Source organism: Lithobates pipiens, unplaced genomic scaffold (assembly GCF_037356315.1).
Source record: "Lithobates pipiens isolate NorthernLeopardFrog02 unplaced genomic scaffold, aLitPip1_a1.2 Scaffold_10, whole genome shotgun sequence".
Classification (NCBI taxonomy): Eukaryota; Metazoa; Chordata; class Amphibia; order Anura; family Ranidae; genus Lithobates; species Lithobates pipiens.
Window position 1 is genome coordinate 174,131,741 of NW_027507686.1, and position 24,517 is coordinate 174,156,257.

The 24,517-nt window shown below is 39.7% G+C and overlaps 1 protein-coding gene across 3 annotated transcripts in view; it reads left to right on the forward strand.

Annotated features, from left to right (window-relative positions):
• The window catches only part of LOC143935844 (uncharacterized), a 139,435-nt gene extending 120,686 nt beyond the window's left edge, over nucleotides 1-18,749 (forward strand). For all 3 annotated transcript variants that reach the window (XM_077459970.1, XM_077459988.1, XM_077459980.1), the window contains exons 47-54: nucleotides 576-680; nucleotides 3,405-3,445; nucleotides 5,536-5,655; nucleotides 10,918-11,013; nucleotides 15,517-15,642; nucleotides 16,228-16,267; nucleotides 17,714-17,837; nucleotides 18,392-18,749. In XM_077459970.1, the coding sequence (XP_077316096.1) occupies nucleotides 576-680; nucleotides 3,405-3,445; nucleotides 5,536-5,655; nucleotides 10,918-11,013; nucleotides 15,517-15,642; nucleotides 16,228-16,267; nucleotides 17,714-17,837; nucleotides 18,392-18,578 (839 nt within the window). In that variant the 3' untranslated portion in view covers nucleotides 18,579-18,749. The remainder of the gene's footprint in view (nucleotides 1-575; nucleotides 681-3,404; nucleotides 3,446-5,535; nucleotides 5,656-10,917; nucleotides 11,014-15,516; nucleotides 15,643-16,227; nucleotides 16,268-17,713; nucleotides 17,838-18,391) is intronic.
• The last annotated feature ends 5,768 nt before the right edge of the window (nucleotides 18,750-24,517 follow it).

Below are 24,517 nucleotides of genomic sequence, written 5' to 3' on the forward strand. Positions count from 1 at the left end.
ACTGTGCTTTAGCAGCTATATTCAACTTTCAATCAGACTCTATTTAACTACAACTCAATAGCTAATGTATAACAATGTAAATCCTGGCTCCCCTTTACTGGCTGTTTAGATACTGTAAAAAGAATAAAAAAAGAATTGCGTTTGTAACATATCTTTTTGCTCCTTTTAGGGACTGATCACACATAGTTTGTTTTCATGCAGAAATTGTAGACACATAGAATGATTTATGTAGTCATTCTGTAGATAACTGCAGAGCTGTGTCTTCAGCATAAATTATTAATTAACCTTTTAAGTCTAAGCAAACCATATTGAACATGACAGAGTACCATTACGAAATAGACTTCCATTGACAATTGTTAACCCTCTGTCCAGTCTTATTGTGTAAAAGCTGGGAGAAAAGTTGACATACACAATTAGGTGGATATATAGAAGTTTTATTGACCACATTTTTACTAGGTGAGGGCTGACTAAAAGTCGACAATCAATAAATAAACAATTTAAAAATCCATACATGAAAAGGAAACTTGGGCCATTTCTCTATGAACTATTTTTTCTTTTTTTTTTTACATTAACAGAATGTGATCCCAAAAAATGCTCAACAAATCCTCCTATCTGTGACCTTGGCTATGAAGCTATTGGTGACATACCAGAGGGACACTGCTGTACTGTATATACTTGTGGTAAGTTCAGAGTACAAGTTATGTTGTAAACTGAAGATGTAGAAAAAGAATGTTGAAAATAGGAATTATATAAAACTGGAGAGAGATAAGAAGGATTGTAAAGCTAATAGGGTTTATGAAAGGTTGAACTTCAGAGATACCAATTGATTATCTTCAGGAGTAACTGTCAGGTTATAAGTGATAAATCTGCAACTTCCTCCATGGCGTCTTTTGATTAAACACTGAAGGCTTCCACTGCTTCTTATTCTTTTTAACATGGAGTAGACAGTGTAGGGGAGGCTGCCAGTATTGGAGACATAGGAACAACTGGCACAGTGACCCAGGTGAAAACCAGGTTACAGACATCATGTTGGAAGTGCGTATTGTACATACAATAACATCTCATCTGTAAGTTTGAATACTGCCAAACTTTCTATTTTGAACAAAAGATTATTTATTTTTTGTCCTAAAGCAAGGGTGGACATATATGTTCTTAAACAAGATCTATAAGACTTTATAGAAAATCAGATCTTAAAGCAATTTTATTTGGGATGTCCTTTATCATCAATGGTCTATGATTATTGGGTGTACAAAATAGAAGCAATGTGGTATCACTAGCATTGTTTCATGGCAGTTGAATTGTTTATAAGAAGGATAGAGACAAATGAACACATATCTAGGAATTGTACTAGAGAACAAATAGAAGATTTACACTCCTTATCTGCTCTGTGAGATATTATTATTATATTATTATCAAACCAGCAGTTAAGGGAGGTTCTGTTATTGTGATAAATATGATTGCTTATGAGAAGGAAGTTATAAGACAATTATATGATAGTTCTGTGTATTCTCCTGTACAAGGTAATCCCGCTGTTAAGGTACAAAATAAGTTAAAGTGGTAGTGAAGTGTTTTTTTTTTAACTTGTACCTACAGGTAAGCCTATAATAAGGCTTATCTGCAGGTACAGGGAATATATCCCAAACGTGCACTGTTTAGGAGATATTCACATTGTATGCAGTCGGTGACATTACCTGGGTATGCGCTCTGAAGGGACAGCATACCGGGGCCGCCCCTTTAGAGCTCCGTGCCGCGGCCCAAAATCCTGCACGCATGCATATGAGTGATGTCATCGCAGCTTGGCCAATCAGACTGGAGCACTCAAACCCAGAAGGAAGCCTTGTCAGCGGTAACTGTTGGAGGGCTTCGTTCTAAAGTATTTCATAAAGTGCTAGTATGCAATGCATACTAGCACATTATGCCATTGTCTTGCTGAGTTTTCTTTTTTTTCTTAAAGGAGCAGTTTACTACTGCATATAACAACTAAAGTTTTGAATCAGGATATTATTAGTAATGAAATTATAACATATTTTATTCCAAAGTATCCTGCTACACTGATTTTTTTAGATTGTTTCCAAAAACATAACAATCCTTTACATCTACCTGGGAGACACATAGTGGCATGCATGAATTTTATCAATGTGTGTTCCTACAGCAAAATATCTAGTTAGGTATTTTTCTCCTGTGATACAGGGTAAAAAAAAAACAAATATACAGGATACAGGTGTTTTTTTTTTTTTTTACACCAAAAATATCTTAGTATACGTTGACGGCATGCTAGTCATTTGAGATATATCTAATTGGTATACTAACATCCAAAATGATTTGGGTATACATGCATGTCCATGGCTTCTTGAGGCATCTAAATTGTATAGTTGTGCCCAGATTGAGGACATAAGGTTGTTTTTGCAAATAATTATTTTCTTTTGAAGCATCAGCAGGTATGAGGTGCATCAATAGGCTCACATGAAGCCCCCCCCCCATGCTAACTTATTTATGAATATGATTGAGGTTTATTATTTTTTATCAAAAGTTTTATTTCAAGATTACTGCTTATGTTGATAACACTTTATTGACGATATTTTTCCTGTATTGGGTGGTGACAGTGAGTACTTATTTGATAAATATCTAATGTGTTTGGTTCTGTATTTAGAGTTTAACATGATGTATGATAGGGCTTCTATTTCTTTTCTTAAAACATGGATATCAATAAGAAGAGAGAAACTTATAAGTGATTTGTTTACTAAACCAACTGACCGTAATCAACTGCTTAATTTCACTAGTTTTCACCCTTTGGGTGTGTTTAAATTGATAGCACGCAGGCCATTTCTGCTAGTTTTAGAAAGTTCTTACAGAGGAAGACCTACTAGATAAAAGCTTAAACGATATGGAGCGTAAATAGAATACTAGGGTGTTTCCACTTACTATGCTTAGAAGAAAATGATCTCAGGTGGATAGGAAGGTTAATAATATTAAATACAACAGAATGGCATTTGTTACACAGTATCATCTGTTTTTTTTTTTGCTTAACTTCTGGGTTTCACCATCCCCCAAACTTCACATGTGAGCTAGCCCTTAGATCTATTGACTGCCTTACTCATGAGTCAGTTCAGGATGCTCTTCCAATAAGTGTTCCTAATTGACTATATGATGGTGTTTAATTACTTTATATCTGGCTCCTGTGTATGTATAAATGTTGTTAAGCTCTGTAATCTTATTTGTGTAGTGTTCCTACCTTGAGGAAGGACATCAGGTCCAAAAGCTTGCACTGTAATGCAACACTGATATTAATTTTGTGCACGTTGTATTACTTTGTATTGAATAAAGAAAAGGAGTGCTCCAACCCTGGACTTAATCTATATATACTGTATCTATATGTTTTATGTATTTGCTCTGTTCTTTTACAGTGAGGAAGAAGGTCTGTGTGCGTGAACAGGCAGAATACTTGGTAAGAACTAAAGGAAAACACTTCTAAATAATTAAGTAGAAGATTGATGTGGTGTTTCTTACTGTAAATACATGTCACAAAAACTGATTAGGATGCAATTAAAATCAGACAACATAATCCCTGATTCCCTTCCATTTCAATTGGAAAGGGAATTGGAATTCAAATTGTTGTTTTGCGCCCAATTGATGAACTGAAATGGTATATTTTATTATTCATATTCTCACAACTATCTGAGGTTCTTGCATATTGATTATCTACTCAGTGTTACTTCACATTCATTTTTATACATCCAATACTATTGGCTATTGAGTACTTTGTTTTACCTATGACCCTGAGGAGGGGATATTGTATTGGTATTGATATAAGATATTGATATGGAGATGTCCTTATGTTTTTTATAACCCTGCAAATGGGGGTATTTTTGAAACTTTTGGATCCCCCCCCCCTCTTTTATTGGAATATAGTTGTATCTGGACCTCTTATCAGTGGTGAGGACTGAGGAGCTTCAATTTCCCTTTTTGTTACAAGACAGTGGCCTAAAGGCATATACTGATATATGTAAATGTTGATATCAGAGTTTCTTAACCATTTTAAGACCAGGCCTCTTTTTTAGACTCTGTGTTTACAAGTTAAAAACATGTTTTTTTGCTAGAAAATTACTTAGAACCCCCAAACATTACAAATTTTTTCTAACACTATAGAGAATAAAATGGCAGTCATTGCAATACTTTTTGTCACACCTTATTTGCGCAGCGGTCTTACAAGTGCACTTTTTGGGGAAAAAAAATCACTTTTTTGAATAAAAAAAATAAGGCAACAGTAAAGTTAGCCCAATTTTTTTTGTATTGTGAAATATAATGTTACACCGAGTAAATTGATACCCAACATGTCACACTTCAAAATTGCGCCCGCTTGTGGAATGGCGTCAAACTTTTACCCTTAAAAATCTCCATAGGCTACGTTTAAAAAAATTCTACAGCTTGCATGTTTTGAGTTACAGAGGAATTCTAGGGCTAGAATGATTGCTCTCACTCTAACCATCGTGGCGATACCTTACATGTGTGACCACCGGTTTGACAAAGGTTTGACCACCATTTTCATATGCAGGCGCTACTCATGTATGCGTTCGCTTCTGCACGCGAGCTCGTCGGGACGGGCCCTTTAAAAAAAATAAAAAATTTTCTTATTTATTTTATTTATTTTTACACTGTTTAAAAAAAAAAATTGTCACTTTTATTCCTATTACAAGGAATGTCCTCTTAAACGTGAGCTCTGGGGTCAAAAAGTCCTCAGATCTCATATTTGAGCTTAAATGCAATAAAAGAAAAAAAAAAATTGTTATTTGAAAAAAATGACAACAAAAAAATGTGCCTTTAAGACATCACTTCCGCCCTGCTATGGTATGGAGACAGGTGGGTGCTATCTCCACACCCAGCCATGGACAGGTCCTGATCGCCTCCACGGCAGAGGGCAAGGGAGAGCGGCTGGAAGGGGGGTGGCCCCTCTCCCGCCACCGATAACGGTGTTCTCACGGTGAATCCCCCACAGAGAACACCATTATCGTAAACAGGACCGCTGGCTCAAAAGATGGATACCTCGGTTGTGGCAGCAGCTGCTGCCGTTACCGGGATATCCATCTTTAAAGTGCTGACGTATATGTACAAGAGCTGGTATGCAAAATTGATCTCTTTAGTAAGCAGGCATGGTGTTGGGTTTACAAATATTGCACATGTTTCAAGTTGGGACTGTTTTCCAAACAATACAGTGTAGGAGATACAATGATATCTACATCCTAGACTACATTATAATATATAATATAATCTCATCTGGAAGCTTCTGATTACCTTTACATATCCCCAGTGAATGAAAACCCTCAGTGAACACAGAAGCTGTAGGTCTAGTCTAGTTGGCATCTGTATATGTGCATTATGTGCAATGCTGTCTTGATGATTCTATTACACTAGCGGGGAAAGTGAAGGAAGTTATACTAGTGATTTTATGCCAATAAAACCTGTGCTTTCTAGAAATAAAGATATATACTATGTGATTGTATACATAGTTAAGTAATTCTGTATTATATATATCTGCAGCCTGGATCTCCAGTGTACTCTGATAAGTGCCAGAACTGTGTGTGCTCAGAAAATGCCAGCACCCCTACAGGGATAGAGATACAATGTACACCTGTGCAGTGCAATATACAGTGTTCGGTGGTAAGTACTGGCTAACTGCAAATTAGTCTAACATGTCTATTATGAGATCACAATCTGCAATAAACTGGTTGCATTACATTTCATTGTATTTAAAGGTGCTCATTGTCATGACAGTCTTTAACCACTAGAGATCCACGTTATAGCCGAATGATGGCTACAGTGCGGATCTGCATTGCCGGGACTACGTCTACTGATGTTGTCTTGTGCACGAGTGGTCTGTGCACGAGCAGTCAGGGCACGTGACGTGCTCTGTGGTCAGCAACTCTGTGGTGAGACTAGCTAGATCACAGATCGGAGTAAGAGGTTGATCCCGACCCCTTACCACGTGATCAGCTGTCAGCCAATGACAGCTGATCATGTGATGTCAACACATCTGGTAATCGGCTATTTTTTCTCCTCGCACTGTCAGTGCTCCTCAGTGCCCACCTGTGCCTCCTACAAGTCCCACCTAGCAGTAGGCAACAGTGCCGCCTACCAGTGCCCCCCAGTGCCACCTGCCAGTGCCCACAGTGCCATCTGTCAGTGCCCATAATCAGTGCCTGAACAGTGCTGCACATCAGTGCCACTTACCAGTGCCCATCAGTTCCCATCAGTGGCACCTATCAGTGCCCATCAGTGCCATCTATCAGTGGTACCTATCAGTTCCCATCCATACCACCCATCTGTGTCACTCATCCATGCCACCCATCCGGGCCCATCAGTGCCATCTTATCATTGGCCATCAGTGCCACCTTATCTGTGCCCATCAGTACAGACTTATCTGTCCCCATCAGTGCCACCTTATCTGTGCCCATCAGTACCGACTTATCTGTCCCCATCAGTGCCACCTTATTTGTGCCACCTTAACTGTGCCTATTAGTGCCCATCAGTGCAGCCTATCAGTGCCCACCAGTGCCGCCTCATCAGTGCATATCAATGAAGCAGAAAAATTACCTGTGTGCAAAATTTTATAACAAACTATTAAACATTATTTATTTTTTTCAAAATTATTTTCCATCTTTTTTTGTCTGTTTAGCAAACAATAAAAGCCCCAGCTGTGATTAAATACCACCAAAAGAAAGCTCTATTTGTGGGAAAAAAATGATAAAAATTTAATTTGGGTACAATGTTGTATGACCACGCAATTGTCATTCAAAGTGCGTCAGCGCTAAAAGCTGAAAATTGGTCTGGGCAGGAGGGGGGTTTAAGTGCCCAATAAGCAAGTGGTTAATTGATAAACCAATGACTGTGGAGCAGTGCACAACAAAACTGCCAAAATGATTGGGCAGGTCAGGACGCTATTATTTTTTTCTGGTGCTGGGGTAATAAGTGCACAGGTCTACCCCTCATCTGCTTTTCCCTGATGGGCAGCTAAATATTTTTGTTAAAAAAATCAATCGGCCCAGAATACCTTGTGAGACAATAGGACCATCCATGTACACCTTAACCATCATCTACTGTCTAAGACCAACTAAGGCCAGCCATGCATGGTTCAAATTTTAGCCGGTTCAGCAGGAAACCATAAGAAATTCGAACTGTTAATGGGCAAGCTGAATGCGCCAAGTTGATCGATCGTTCAACTTGGGTATAACCAGCCTGCTGAATTCTCTTGCAATTATTGCTAGTTGCTGTTATAGCTGCTAGCAATAATTACTGTCTTCCACCACCCACCCCCACCCTCCCGCTGGGAGAAGACAACTGATGACTCTCCTATCAGCACTGTCTGTGTTGATAGGGGAATTTCTTTCCTGCTTTAAAGGGCATCGTGAGAGTGTCTTTACAAGGGACCCTTCAACACACTGATACTCAGCTTGCCTGTCCTCTGCTCCTTCTTCAGACTCATCCATTGGTAATACCCAGTGCTCCCAGGAATGTGACAGTGCTAGAGTCTTTCTGCCAATAGCTAGGTCTGTCAAATGATAGCGAGAGTGACATCGCCAATACCCCACAGTGGATAAATTAGCAACCACTGGACAATTTATTGGGTCATTTAATCTAGCTCATAAAATATCAATCTTGTATGATAAGTTTGCAGCTCCTCTCACTACTATAGTACCAGTTCTACTACCCTCTTAATGCTTAGCTACTCATAGCCCCTGTACACACGGTCGGAGATTTCCACAACCAAATCCGTCGGATTTTGCCCGTCGGATTTTGTCTGTCGGATCTTGTCCGAAACTGTTGCATACACACGGTCGGACAAAGTTGGCGAAAAAATCCGATCTTTCAGAACGTGATGACGTAATTTCATTACGATGGGACTACATTCAGGCTAGTAGCCAATAGCTTTGATGTAGGAATTTGATCTGAGCATGCGTGGCACTTGGTCCAATCAAAATTCTCTACACATGATCGGAGTATGTCCGATCAGCCCAGTTGGTCGGGAAATATTTCCAACATGTTGGAAAATTGGGTCCGACGGATATTCAGACGGAATCAGTCCGATGCATACCACACACAGTCGGATTATCCGACGACACAAGGGCATAGAGTTTTTCAGACTAGCAGGAGAATACTGTTTTGATGGCAACCAGCTTTTTTGCAATATATTAATCTCAAGGTATTCCTTAATGGAGCGCTTGGCAACATGAAGGTAATATGCTACCAAGCCATCAAAAATATCTTTTGTAGTAGACCCTTTTGTACACCGCTGCAATAGTAAGTGTATAAGCATAATATACCATAAGGCAAGTCTGGAGTAGCTCAAATGACATATTTCTCCATTTGCAATTTTGGCTGTCATGGGCCTGTTTAATATTTGTGCTCCATGTGGCTTTTCATCTTTGTGTAAATTTCAGCTTGAACTATTGAGCTTTGTAAACAATAGCTTCTTCTTAAATAAACCAACTAATCATACCCTAAGAAACAAGTAAACAGGAGCTAGGCTGGATGTGTAAATGCAAAATGATTGTATGCAGTATATCAGATATAATTGACTAAAAAGGTAAAGCCATTTTATTTTTCCTCTTCTGAACATAACTACTGAATGAAAATTTAATAATTTTAATAGTAAATTTTCAGGTCAGAATCTTACTTTAATGGCCATTACCTTATACATTCATGTATGGGAGAAGGATGGTTATGGTGAATCTTCGATAGTGCAAGAAAAACATCATATTTACTCCAGCCCTATATAACCAGCACAAGTTATTTACTAAGGGTTGTTTCTGTAAGAATTTACATGTTTGTAGTCATAAGGGGTTATTTACTAAAGGAAAATCCACTTTGCACTGCAAGTGCACTTAGAAGTAAAGTCGCTGTAGATCCGAGGGGGACATGCAAGGAAAATAAAAAACAGCATTTTATCTTGCACATGATTGGATGATAAAATCGGAAGAGCTTCCACTTATTTCAGATCTACCCCTTAGATTTAGAGCGACTGCATTTCCACGTCTACTTTCTGTGCAATTTCAAGTGCACTTGCAGTGCAAAGTGGATTTGCCTTTTCTAAATCACCTCCATAATATCTAGCATTGATAATGTATTGAGTGTAGAACTGTGGGAGTACAGAAACAATTAAAATGAACCTCAGCTTTGGCCACTATTTCACTACAGTCACATGGTCACGTGAATGTTTTTACATTTTTGGGGTTGTATTCGATATGTGCAAAGAGTGATCACACAAATACGTATAAGTATAGCATTTAATAAAATTAATGACGACTATATATAATATTAGAAAATATAACATGAATGCTAAGGGCACTTTCACACTGAGGCGCGGGGCCTCGGAGGTAAAGTGCTGCTAGTTTTAGTGGCGCTTTACCGTCTTTTAAGAGGCGCTTTTGCTCGCTAGCAGGGCACTTTTAACCCCCTCTAGTGGCCAAATTGGCAGGGTGCTTTAGGAATGATGTATACACCGGTCCTAGAATGCCTCCAAGATGCTGCTTGCAGGACGTTTTTAATGTCCTGCAAGTCTTTAACACTGGAGTGACTGGAAAGGCACTTTACAGGCGCTTTGCAGGTGCTATTTTTAGCGCTATAGCGCCCGTAAAGCGCCTTGGTGTAAAAGTAGCATAGTTCCACCCATATAAAAGCCAACAGCTACAAAAAGTGTAGCTGCTGACTTTTAATAATTGGACACTCACCTGTCCCACGGTCCAGCGATGCGGGCGAATGAAGCCCCACTTCTCTCCCCCTCCTCTCTGCGACGCTGGCATTGCCACTGGGGGTGCCTGGCTGTGGCTTCACAGCCAGGCAAGCACTGTGCATGTGCGAACCGCGCTGTGCACTGTGACTGGCCGGGCAATCATCTGAGACCTGTGATGGGTTCCAGATGATTGCCAAGAGGGGAGGCGTGAATTTGCTTCTGGCGGTGCGGTGACCCAGGAGGAAGTGGGAGTTGGAACCCTCTAAAAAGAGCGTATCCGCTCCCCCCCAAAAAAAATATGACATGCCAAATATCACATGTCAGGGGGTCACCATCACTTAAAGCGGTAGTTACATTTTTGTGTGGAACTCCGCTTTAACTAAAGATGCTGTTTCCGTCGTGGGTCCCTCCTATTATATGGCATGGCGCAGAGAATCAGGAACAGACACATGCCTACCCCACTTTTAAGTACACAATGGGATTTATTTACTAAAGCTAGAAAGTGCAAAATCAGGAAATTTCTGTATAGAAACCAATGAGCTTCTAACCCCAGCTTGTTCAATTAAGCTTTGGTAATAAAACCTGGAAGCTCATTGGTTTCTATGCAGAAGTGAGCCTGATTTTGAACTTTCTAGCTTTAGTAAATAAACCCCATTGTGTACGTAAAAAAGTGGGGTATGCCTGTAGTGGGCTGGCTTGTCCATATAGTCAGTTTACAATGAAGTCAGCTAAAGTGACTATCATTATATGTTTTGTATGGCCCCTTAACCAAGCTTTGGAGGCTTAGAATTTGTTAGTGAGCCACAATATTAATATGGAAATATGTAATATGCAAATTCCCTATCAGTCCCCAGGCAGCATATACTCACCTTCACTCGGCTTCCATTCCCCCACCACTCTATTCAGTCACCAGGAGCAATGAAAATACTTATTAGTACAGAAGGGCACTAGTACAGGCACATATGGACAGGAAAACAGTCCATGCTATGTAAGCTCAGACTTAAACTTAGGCACAGCTGAATGGAGCAGTGGGGGAGTGAAAGGAAGATAAATATGGACATAGGGGGACGAAGGGAACATGTTGCCTTTCTCTGCATAGGCAGATCAGAAGAATGCGTCCTAGCTTTAGAATTCTATGTTGTGTGTAGTGAACAGATGCAAACAATTCAAATACTGCTTCATTTTCTTTGCAGGGCTTTGAGCTGAAGAAACGGACCGATGACTGCTGTGGAGTGTGTGAACAGACGCACTGTGTCTTCAGTCGGGATGGACATGACCAGCTGATTAAAGTATGTATGTCCAGAGGATACACAGTGCATGGTCAGGGTATAATAAATTAGCTGATTGTAGATAATAACATGACTGCTAAAACATTTGTCCTAGCTAATGGATATGAATGTATAGTACTGGATTATATAATGCTTCATCATGTAAGTGCCTGCTTTGAATAAAGCATCATTGGCTTATAACCATTGAAGACATGTATGTATAGTAATAGCACTATCAAGGTTAAAACTTCCCCAAGCTTTACATTTAGGCATCATTTACATGGGCCTTCTGCATTTGATGTATTTAAACACAGGATAAATTGATCTGGAAAGTATAATATTTGCTATGCATTTCTATGAAAAACGTATACGCCTTTAGATTACTTTATAGATAGACCCGTTGTACCATGTACTTGTATCTGTTCTCTTTGTATTGCTTCCTATGTGTGAAATCCCTGGTGTTCCTGCCAGTCCCTCTGATTTTCTATTAAAAGCTGACCACACTAGGCACAATAGCCCATCATGGTCAGTTCCCTAGCTGTGCTAAAAAAAACTCACCTTGCTCTCCTCCATGATCAGACGTATCCTGATATGACCCCCCCTCCCCCCCAAACCATTCACTGTGAAGACCAGTGTACTTCTGTTTCTCCTTCCGTAGCTCTTATGCAGCTGAGAACAGAGGGAATTTGATCACTTATAAAAAAGGGGAGAAAGGTATTCATAATGTTTTTTATACCTATACACAAATTTTTCATTTTTATTTTAACCTCCCTGGCAGTATGATTAGTTCTGATTTTAGGTCCTGAAAGCGGTATAATTATTTTGCATGGAAATTTGGCGTTTTATATTGTAGGCCTGTAATTCTTAGGAATAACTCTCTTAAATCTGTTCAAACCAGAGTCTAGCAGACATCCCGGGTATGATAAAATGTATAATATAATAAATAATAATAAAAATTATTCAATAATGTAATCAAATCCAAAAACACTGAAATTTGCTAATTTGCAGAATTGTCGCTGTCATTAGATTTAGTGTTTGATGACGATTTTCCCCACAAATCACTATCACTCAATTCTGCAAGTGATTATAATTTATTATCGCTGTTTTCTAGTTGGTCTAAAATCACTTTTGACATAAAGGGACAGTTCTTGGTTGCTATGGGCAATCTCCAAATTCCAGGCAGAAAAAAACAGTATTTATAATATAAAAGTGCATGCAGGGCACTGCACAGACCACTAGGGACAAAGGGGGGGGGGGGTGTATTTTTTTATACAGTACTATAATCTGTAAGATTACAGTACTGTGTGTGTTTTTACTTTTTTGAATTTGGCGTCGATCTCCGCTCCCGTGCACCGTAACGTCGCAGGGAACGGAGCTCGGCGGCACTCGGGCACTGTGTGAATCGAGCGGAGGACAGCTCGATCACACAGCGCGGAGGACATTGCTGGATCCAGGGGACAAGGTAAGTAAGTCTCCCTGTATCCAGCAATGCGATCCCGAGTCTGGCTCGGGGTTACCGCTTATGGTACTGAAATCCCAGCCCGAGCTAGACTCGGGATCACCGCCAGGGAGGTTAAACTGAATGGCTTGTTTTACAAGGTGGGAGTTTACATATACTTTAATCGTTCAAAAACACAAAGATTTCCATTTTTTTCTCCGTGAATTTAAAGCGGGAGTCCACCGGGACTCCGCGTTTTTTTTTTTTTTTTTTAAAGCCAGCAGCTACAAATACTGCAGCTGCTGACTTTTAAAATAGTGACACTTACCTGTCCAGCGCGCCCGTGATGTCGGCACCCGAAGCCGATCTCTAGGTCGTCTGTCGGGTCCTGCCGCCGCCATCTTGGGTATGGGAATCAGGAAATGGAGCCTTTCGGCTTCATTTCCCGGTTCCCTACTGCGCATGCGCGAATCGCGCTGCGCAATAAGGATGCTCCCCGCTGCCTCTGGGATCTGTGTGTTTCCCAGCAGGCAGCGGGGCACTTGCGGGAAGGGGTGGGCACTTGCAGAAAGGGGCGTAAGTTACGCCCCTTTCCGCAGAGAGCTATCCCGGAAGTGGGTGCAGTTACCTGGATTATCCAGGTAACTGCACCCCCTCCCCCCTGAAAGGTGCCGATTGTGGCACCGGAGGGGGGGAGGGTTCCGATGAGCGGAAGGTCCACTTTAGGGTGGACCTCCGCTTTAAACTGAATGCACAGTGTGCAATATACCATTTACAATCATTACATGTTCTATGCCCTATAAATGTAAAAAACTGTATGTGTGAATAAGGCCTTAGGTCCATTATAATCAATAGGGAGGCGGCATGGACTTTGGATAAGGGAAGGAAAGTCACATTTATTATTGTTGTCTGGATCCCTGTTGAAGGGATTTCTCCTAACTTCCTATTCTCTCTGAAAATGATCACTTGGGCAGGAAGAAAGGGGAAATCTCCCCATTGTAGACACAAAAAGCAATAAAACGGGACAGAGTTTTTAGCCATTATCCATGCAACAACGCATTGTTTTTGTTGCTCTTTGCATTCAAGTTGAATAAATATTTCTATACTTCCTGTTGTGTCTGACACCCATAACATTGAAAGTGAATAAAGGAAAATCCCCACAAAGAGAAAAACAGCAATAAAATTGACAGGGATACTAATGCTTTCCTGCTTTATCTATATTTCAAAAAAAATTCTGTTTAGAGTCAAGCTTTCAAGAAAATCTTTGCTGGGGAAAAGCATTTCCATAGCTATTCCTAAAGTGAAAGTGCATGTACATTAATTTTGTACCAATGGGACAATAAAAATGAATGTAAATAGACTATATGTTATGCTGTTCAATTGTAAATCACTGATTTTGCATGGAAAATATTGCATCTGGCCACTAGATGGAGTTAAGTATCATAGAAATGCCCTGTAATACTTAGCCTCATCTAGTGGTCAAGTGTAGCATTTTCCATTTAAAATCAACAATTTACATTTGAACAGCACATGACTTATGCCTATACTATGAACCTTACTCATGCCTATTTACCTTTGTTTTTTGTCCAATTCACATAGAACAAATGCACATATACTTTCAATGGCTATGCAACATCCCCTCTCTCACAAAAAAATATATAAATATATAGATAAAGGAAGGCCCATAGACTATCTGGATTATGCAAAAGCATTTGACACAGTTCCCCATAAACGTTTACTGTAAGTTCAGTTGGCATGGACCATAGGATGAGTACATGGATTGAAAACTGGCTACAAGGGCGAGTTCAGAGGGGGTTTATAAATGGGGAGTACTCGGAATGGTCAGGGGTGGGTAGTCGGGTCCCCCAGGGTTCTGTGCTGGGACCAATCCTGTTTAATTTGTTCATAAACGACCTGGAAGATGGGGTCTTTATTTTATTTTCAGACTATACTAAGCTAAGCAGGGCAATAACTTCTCCGCAGGATGTGGAGACCTTGCAAAAAGATCTGAACAAATTAATGGGGTGGGCAACAACATGGCAAATTAGGTTCAATGTAGAAAAATTTAAAATAATGCATTTGGGTGGCAAAAATATGAATACAATCTATACACTGGGGGGAGAACCTCTGGGGGAATCTAGGATGGAAAAGGACCTGGGGGTCCCAGTAGATGATAGGCTCAGCTGCTGCTAACAAAGCAAACAGAATATTGGCATGCATTAAAAAGGGGATTAATTCCAGCGATAAAACGATAATTCTCCCGCTCTACAAGACTCTGGTCCAGCCACACCTAGAGTATTCTGTCCAGTTCTGGGCACCAGTCCTCAGGACGGATGTACTGGAAATGGAGCGAGTACAAAGAAGAGCAACAAAGCTAATAAAGGGTCTGGAGGATATTAGTTATGAGAAAAGGTTGCGAGCACTGAACTTATTCTCTCTGGTGAAGAGACGCTTGAGAGGGGATATCATTTAAATATACAAATACTGTACTGGTGAAGCCACAATAGGGATAAAACTTTTTTGTGGAAAGTGGTTAACAAGACACGTGGCCACTCATTAAAATTAGAAGAAAAGCGGTTTGACCTTAAACTACGTAGAGGGTTCTTTACTGTAAGAGCTGCAAGGATGAGGAATTCCCTTTCACAGGTGGTGGTCTCAGCGGGGAGAATCAATAGTTTCAAGAAAGTATTAGATAAGCACCTAAACGACCGCAACATACAAGGATATACAATATAATACTGACACACATAGGTTGGACTTGATGGACTTGTGTCTTTTTTTCAACCTTACCTACTATGTAATATATATATATATATATATTTATATATATATTTATATATATATATATATATATATATATATATACTGTAAATATACAATATATATCGTATAGGCTGCTAATTCTAACCACTTTTTCTGAACATTCATGTCCCCTTGGTTGACTTGCGTTTTGGGACCACTGACTTTATAAGTCTGCATACTTGTAGCATAGTGACTAAAAAACAAACAAAAAAAAACTGTTGAAACCAGAGACATCAATGTAGTATATGTTTTTTTTTTTTACTATAATTTCTTGTTTTTTTTAGCCTGGGGAAAACAAATATTCAGAGGATAACTGTACAATTCACAGCTGCACAATGATAAAGGACCAGTTCATCACATCCATCTCAAGCATTTCCTGTCCAGCTTTCAATGAAGAAAACTGTGAACCTGTAAGTAGAAATTATCTGGTTGGTGAAGTGAACTTTAACCTTTTCCTAGTAATTATGTAGATTTTTGCAAAGGAGAGGTCTGGTCTAAGCGAAAAACGTTTCTGTAGCTTCTGACGTTACTGCAGTCACACTGATGCATTTAAAAATGCACATTTCTAAAGCTGAGCTATGTGCATTACATACTTGTTTGGCTGTGGGACACTGTGACATACTGCAGGCTCCACAATGCGGGCCACATTTTATAAACATGGAGGCAATAGAGTGGAACAACATTGTGGTATGTAGCAAGAGCGAGCAGATGGCGACATCAGCTCTCTATTTTAAATGGAGGCCCCCTACAGTAAGTTACAGTGATGTGCTTTTTTTCTATATGTTACAGCAATTCACAAGTAAAATACTGCATGGCCTATGGTAATTCATAGGGAGACTGTCTGCACTGGAGTATGATTGGAAGTGTAAAAAAAGTGATCCTGGGTTTCTGATTTGTTTGAAAGACCCAATCATATCAGTTTATTGCCAAATTATATATTTGCTTATCCCTTCTTCCTCATTTCATCATAACTATTTTTTATTCAAATATTGCAGGGAACTATTGAAGTTTTACCCAATGGCTGCTGTAAAATATGTGAGTATTTTATTCTTCATAACTGAAGGGCCATGCTGCATGTTCCATTCACCTGTACCATGCCATTTTATCTAGAAAACTCCTGGTGCAAAGAATCACACCAGTATCCTCTGCACCAACATGTCATAGGCCTGCGTGGTAATTAACCACGCTGAGATCCCCGTAGCAAAATATATACACCAAGTTGCCTGCAACTCTTATGGTTAGGCTAATACTTGCAATCTTTGCAATGTAGCACCCAGGGGAGAAGAAAAGGGAGAATACTAAAGAGTGTTAATTGAGGGACAGCTTTGCGTTTGCTGGGGCTAATGACATCATATCCAAAATGGCTTGGCAAAAGCAGCAGTCTCAGGGCTTTTGGATGTCTACAGAAGGGCGGATTATACAGGAATAAAGCATATTTAAAATACAATAACTGCACATATAAACATAGTCGTGCACATGGGGTTTGCCGGATGTGCCTGGGCACACTCTAATCATCCTGTGGGTGGCAGATTCCTCCTGCTGCCACACTGCTGCATTTAAAAATGCACATTTATAAAGTTCAGCTATGTGCTTTACATATCCTGTCCCCCCGCAGCTCTGCCTGATTCCCTTCTCTCCTCTACTTCCGGCTGCTGCTGCACACATGGTGGTGTTTCAGTATGGAGAGCAGAGGAAGGGGTCTATAAATATGTCCTTTACCAGCTGCTTTCTTTTCTGAATGAACACAGTGAGTGATCTCTATCAAGTGTATACTATGTTTTTGTTTCTGAATGAACAGGAAGCCACTCAGCACAGAGCACTTCCAATTAATTCACTGTCCAGTGCTGAGGCTGTAAAGAAGGGGACTGGGGAATCTCTGTCCCCAGTCCCTTTCTCTGTCTCAAAAGTGAGGCATCAGGGGTCTGCTTAGACCCATGACCTAGTATTTGAACAAAGTCCCTCAATGGGGCTCCTAAAAAATTGTAAAAATAATAATAATAATGATATTGTAAAAAATAAAATAATAAAAATAAGTAACCACTGTTACTATATACACTGTGTTTGAGTGTTTTGGGTTGCACATCCTAATGCAATAGGCTGCACACATCTATACATATAGTCTTATGGAAAGATCGTTGTTGAAATGAATGGCCTGGCAAAAGGGTCTCTTTAAGGTAGTTGGTTAAATAGAGCAGACACGGGTTATTTAGCCTGCAGTAGATCTTATATCTTTTGGCAAACCATTACACTCAGCCAGAGAACAGTTTACCTTACCTGAAATATTAGGGCTTAGGCCCTGCTTGGCAGATTGGTAATGTTTTTGAGAAACACTGGCTTGCTAAATTTTAAGTTAAGTATATGCTAAATACTGATTTTAAGATACTGGATATAAATCTTGGAACTAAAATGATAACTGTGGTCAAATAGTTATTGACATTGTAGAATGGTTTTAAATCTTATGCAATATTATTAACCATACAGGTATTGAGAAGAGTACAGGATGCAAGGCTTATCAAGACTATGACTATTTGTATGACAATAATTGTCAGTCCAAAGAAAAGGTGAAGATAGCTCGGTGTGATGGATTATGTGAAACTTTGTCTATGTAAGTAACATATTATTTAAATTTTTTTTAAAGAAAGTTCCTAAAAATCATAGTTTATCATTATTATTTTTTAAATGCAATCCTAGTTTTGCAAATACAAATTCAGTACACGCTGCAGTCTTGACATTCACAGAGCATAATACATTTTATAAAGATAGAGAACATCAGAAGTTGTTTAGTTATACAAACACTGATTAGAAATCTTTAGGGCCTTCAGGAGGGTGCAGGTTTCTCTCATGTGACTTATTCAGTTGTGTATGTGCATTTCAGCTTGAGCCATTGAGCTCTGTAGCCTGCATTTATATTCAGGCATAACAGGTAAAAATTGCTTGTGAAAATGCATGAAAAGGGACCTAGGACTCCACCTGCTTGTCGGAAATGAAAATAAGAACATTTATTCATAGGCATTATTTTCTGTATGTCTGAAAAAAAGTATACATAAACACAAAATGAAACAGTAAGCAAAACCACGATAACTCCCTCTTAAGTATCTGGCTTCCATCTACTGTCCGGATTTACAAAACTCATTTTGAAATTCTTATTTATATCTTTAGATATTCTGCGGCTGCTAGATCAATGTCACACAAATGTTCCTGCTGTCAGGAGGTGAGGAGCAGCAAGAAGAAAGTGATGATGCAGTGTGCTGATGGAAGTGAAGTGGAACATGAGTACATCGATGTGGAGGAATGTAAATGTGTCAGCACTGACTGCATGGCAACTCAGTCACCTACCAAAGTCTGACGTTCCCTAAAGTAAAAAAAACGAAGTTTACGTTTGCATTAGGACAGACCCTCCTACAGGGATTTAGGAAATTTACTGCAAACTAATTTTAAAATGCAACTGTTATACATGTTTTGATTCTTTACCTTTTTCCACCTGAAAAAAAAAATAAAAGCAATTTTTATCAAATAATTTAGTACCATGTCTTTCTGCATATATATAAAACACAATTCATAACACAATTCATATTTACATGAATAAAAAAGGAAACAAAATGAACTGATGCTTGAATTTTCATGTATCAAGTCAGTGCAAAATAGTAGAAATATGCATAATGTAAGTGTGGCATTGAAGTCTTTGCAATAGTACCTGAACCAGCAATGGCAGGAGTAGATACTGTATGTGTTTATAACACTAACCCCACAGGAGCATATGATTGGTACTCTGTTTTTTGCTCTTTTACCCTGACCTTCTCAATTACTTCAACCCCTCTGACACACTAGATTGAGTGAACAAAGCTTGTCATATCACATAAATCATTGAAAGGAATACCAGGTACACAATAATGATGCTGTGTCAGGAAACAGACACCTAACAATTTAGTAAGTCTCAATACATTGTCACACAATATGATTGGTAACGATAGTGAATTAGCAATAGTAGTAGTACAACTCAACATACAGTATGATCAGTAGCCAGCAGTAGCTACAGGATAATACTATGCACTAGGATCAACATAAACAGTAGCAAGATCACAGTGAGTGCAAATATCAACAGTAATGTGGCTAAATCTACTGTATTCAGACTATACTGCCAAAGTACATTACAGGTGACTATGCTAGGCCTTAACTAACAGGATGGAGGTACCCTTTAAATGAATAGTAAATAGGAGAGATAGGCGAGGGCTTGTAGAATGGCTTTATAGGAAGCAGTGCTTTATAGTGTTCTTCTACTGGCTGTAGTTGGGACCCATAAGCAGCATTGATGTATTTAACAACAGGCTTGGTGAACCAGCATACTGTGAAGATGCTCTTTACTAAGTATCCTGCTTCCAATGACTAGGTCTCTGCTATCAATGTGTGAATCGTGGGCAGTGGCCTTGTCACCAGTCTCTGTGCTGCTGCTGTATACTCTCACTGTAGAAAAGGGGCCCCTTGGCTCTGTGCAGATGGCTCCAGTGATCGGAAGTAAAGGAGGAGAGAGTGAGAGATCACTCTGTTCCCCTGCAACAAGGGATGGATTGATGGAAGTCCGTGCAGGGCTGCCCCTGTGTCACTGCTGTCAGGTTCTGATCCTTGCTGATCTGGACCTGCAGAGATGTGTGCTCATGTGCTCACATGGACTCCAACACTGCCAAGAGGAAGAAGTTTACAGAGCAGTCCAGTAAAAGCTATCCCCCCCCCCCCCCCCCTGCCTCAGTATGCTCTGTTGTAAAAAGATCCATGAGTCCCATTATATGGTTGATGCTCCAGACTTCAATTCCCATGATCCTCAGTGTTCTGCATAAAAGTCGATGGGCTTTCCTGGTTATAGCACTCCCTGTGCTGACTGGAGGAGTGCAATACATTACCCAGCATAGAAATAGAAATTGAAAGTAAAATTGACTTCAAAGAGGATAATGTCTTCGCAAAGTTTCTGTAGTCCAACACTTGGCTACATGTTTATACACCATATATGCTTTTCTCTACACTTGCTTTGGACTTGAAAATATTTCTTACAAGGGCTAGTAGCTTTTTAATACACTTACACATAGTTGTCTACTTTCGAAAATAATTATGAGGGAAACCCGGAAGGAAACAGGAAAATGTAGTGTGTAACCCACAGAAACACCTTTGGGCTTGGTCAGTAAAGTGAATGGTGCTTCATGTCATATGGCTTGTAGTGTGGCACCTTTACTTGTTTTGGTTTGCTATGCTTAGACAAAATAGGTTATGGGGTATGCGGAAGGGAAAGTTGGTATAAAATAATCCTCATCATTAGTGTCTGTAACCACAATATCATTGTTAGTTGCTGTAAAAATAACCCTCAGAATTGGTGTCAGTGGGGACAATAGTAACCACCTTTCATTGACGGAGAATGACAGCAATGTTAACCCCTTCTTTTTCATTGGTGGTCAGTGGCATTAATGTTAGTCCTTCCTCTTTCATTGCTACTCGGTAAAAATAACATTAACTCACTCCCCCATTCATTGGTGTTCAAGGGTAGTAATCATAGTCCACCACTGGCCCCTTTATTGGTGCTCAGTTTCATCAATGTTAAAACTTCCTTCATTGGTGTTCAATGTTTACTTACCTTGTACACTTCCATGCTGCCTGAAATCACTCCACCTGACAGTATTGCAGTACAGCAATAAGGATGTGGAACTCCCTTCCACAGTTGATGGTGTCTGCAGGGAGTATAGATACATTTAAAAAACTTTTAGATGGGCATTTTAGTAAAGGCAATATACAAGAATGTGGGAAATTATAGTAACATTAACACTGTCATATGGAGTGCCTGAGATCATCAGCATGCTGCTTGTAAAAGTAAATAGGCGTTTTTGGATTCTCAAAACAGGCAAACACAAATGGATTTCCTCAGCAAAAGTAATGTAAACAGTTCCTGCTATAAAGGATAATACATGGAAACCATAAAACACAGCTCACCTTCAGCCATTTGGTCCCACACTGGGGTTTAGGATTCCCATTTGTTTTGGGATACAAGACAAGCCACAGAAGTTCAGCAAAATCCAGTCTAAGCCTCCAGAGAGTCTACCCTTTTTCACGGCTGTGAATTGCTCCACACTACCTTACAGACTGCTTCCTTCCTGCTGTTTTTTAAGGCTCCCTTCACATGGCCTAGGATTTGGAGGTTCTTCTTTACCAAAACTCTTCGAACCTCTGAACTTGTGGGACTCTAATAAGGACCTACCAATACAGAAAGTACTGAAAATCAGCCCTCTCCTCTCCAGCCAGACTGACTTCAATCTTAATATGCAAAGGTGTCATGTATCCATAAATGGATATAAATATATGTAAGAGACCCAGAAAGATAGCCCGACACATATAACAATTAAGGAAAATAACTTTATTAAACGCATAAAACCTAGATCATACAAAAACCTAGTATCTAACCAATAAAATCTGCTTCTCTAAATTCTGCCCAGAGATTGTTTTATTATTCCATCAATGCTCCCCACTTCTCCCCACTGCCACTTTGCACTGTTTCCAATTTGCAGGAAATGACAGAAATTGGTGAAAAATCTGCAACAGGGACATATACAACAAAAAAAGCTGTTCTAGCCTTCTCATATTCTTTTATTTCTGTCTGTGTTGTTCTATGAGATCTACCTCATTTCCTGTCTGATGAAACAGTTTCCTTTGAAGGGGGTGTGGCCGGTGGTGGAGGTAAATGGGCGCAAGCTAGCTAAGCTCTGGGACACTCATGCTCCCTGTGCAGCTAGCAGTGACCCAAAGTGTGCCCGAAGACACAGCACAAACCTGGAAGGTGAAGGGAACAAATCTCTCTCCATGGGGAAGCGCAAATCGTGGCAGAAACCCTGCAAATTAGGGGCTTTTCTCAGTCCGGCCAGATCTCCCAGGACAGAAAATTGCGCTCGCTCCTCCTCCCTCCCACACACAGGCAAGAAGGCAGTTCACTCTGAGGTAATGGGAGAGAGGAGAGACTATGCAGCAGCAGCATGATAATGAAGCATTCCAGTCTGATGTATCAAGCCCTGTGAAGCAAAGAAAAAGGCTGTCTGAATCAGAGGAACATGTAAGTCATATTAACATTTACTGTGACTCTGTAGTATCTAATAGTCCTTATGAGGAAAAGCTAGCTTCCTTCCCAAGCTTAGGAAAAGCAATATTAGACACGGATATGAAAGAAATGTTAAAGTCCCTACGAGGTGCAATTCAGTATGACATGAAAGCCTTTATGCAAAAATCCAAATTGGAAATGGATGAATTGGGGGAAAATGTAGACTATATAGAGAACAAAATGACTGATTTTACTGAAGCACATAATGAACTAGTTCATGACCATTTTGAAATTGAAGATGAACATATACAACTAAACTATAAAGTGGCAGACCTAGAAAACAGATCTAGATGCAACAACATCAGATATCATGGTATTCCTGAAAATGTCAAAAATAATGACCTGAGACAATTCTTGCAAAAAAATGATCCTAGATCTCATCCCGACACTACCAAACCAAGAATTAGTGATCCATAGGGCCAACAGGCTGCTGAAACCACCACATACAACTGAAAAATTGCAGAGGATCACCAAGATTCATTTTTTTGCATGTAAAGGATATGCTCATGCAGTTTGCAAGACATCATGCAACGCTCCCTGATCCCTATGCAGGCATAATGTTATACTCTGACCTCTCCCAGGCAACCATTCTGGTGTGAAAAAACCTGAATTCAATCACTAAAATATTGCGCAACCACAAGACAATATGCAAGTGGGACTTCCGCACTAAACTGGGGATAGACAGAAACAACATATTCTACTCAATCTACATGATCAAAGACAGCCTCAAGCCTTTGAAATCATAGGGCCTGCTCCTCAATGACAAAAAATCACTTCCAATAAAAACCCTCCGGAAAAAATTACATTCCAATGGAATATTAGCCATGGAAGAATGAACTTCTTGTTGACCTCCAACGGATACCCCCATGATCCCTATCCCTCCAAAGTTGTCATTCATTGACCACCTCAGTTTTTACATTAATCAGATATACCTCATGTTCCCCAGCTCCAGGCTAACCTATGCCCCACAATTAAAGGGCAATTTGTGATGCACACAAACGTTGCTTGGCAACTCATTAGTTCTTACATGTTCTATTTTGTTTTAGACCATGAGACTCATTTTCTCACTATCTACCTTTATGAGAATCTTCTGCTGACCTTTCCTTTGTATGGAAGTTACACCACCCATGGATCTCATATTAACTTTATGGTTCTACAAATTTTAGGATTTAAGCTGTACCTACATGAGAAATATCTCCAACATGGCTAATCTCAATCTTTTGTCACTGAATGTAAAAGGTCTTAATAACCCCTTTAAGAGGAAAGCTCTGTGGAGTGACACAGTGGCAGTGATAGCCTCTGTATCCAAGAATTACGCATTACAAGAGACAATCCTCCCAAATTCTCCCATCCTAAATTCCCTCACATATTTTCAGCTAATAACAACAGGAAGAAAAAATAAATTGTCATGATCATTAAGGATTCTGTTTCTTTTCAGCTTATTGATTCCAAAATATATTCTCAAGGAAGATATGTCATATTGGTTGCAAATATAGAAAACTCGATACTGACAATTTCTAATGTCTATACTCCCAACAAAAGTCTGCAACAATTCCTCCAAAAGGTCCTTAAAATAACGAAAAAAATCCAGAAAGGTAAAGTTGTAATATTTGGAGACTTTAATGCTCCGATGGATCCGCATATGGACACCACTAAGGGAATTCAATCCACATCCATTGAATCAAAATAAAAAATGGTCCTGCGCAAATTAACTATAATAATGAATAAAGTGCTACGTGCTTAAACAAAAATCATGCATAATAGTGAATATACAGAAAGCAGGCACAGAATATAGTCCATATAATAAATCTCAGAATCTTGTTCAATGGTGCCAGAAGTATTCAAGAAAATTTCAGAGAAACAGCAGGTAAAAGGTACTTCTATAACACGAGAGACTATGGGCTCCCAGAACTCTCACCTCAAATCGTTGAAAATAGGCACATCAAGCAAAACAAACAGCCTCCGTTCTGTCTTTAACCACCAGGGGGTCTTCAGTTGTGGCTGACTGGAAAATAATAGACATCCACACTAGGCCACAAGGGGGCCATACATCCCTGTGTTAACTGTATTGTAACTGCGGTGGCGATTTCCACGGATATATGCCGCTCAAAAAAATAACATGGGGAGAGGGAAAAGGCTCTGATAGCGTAGTATTTATT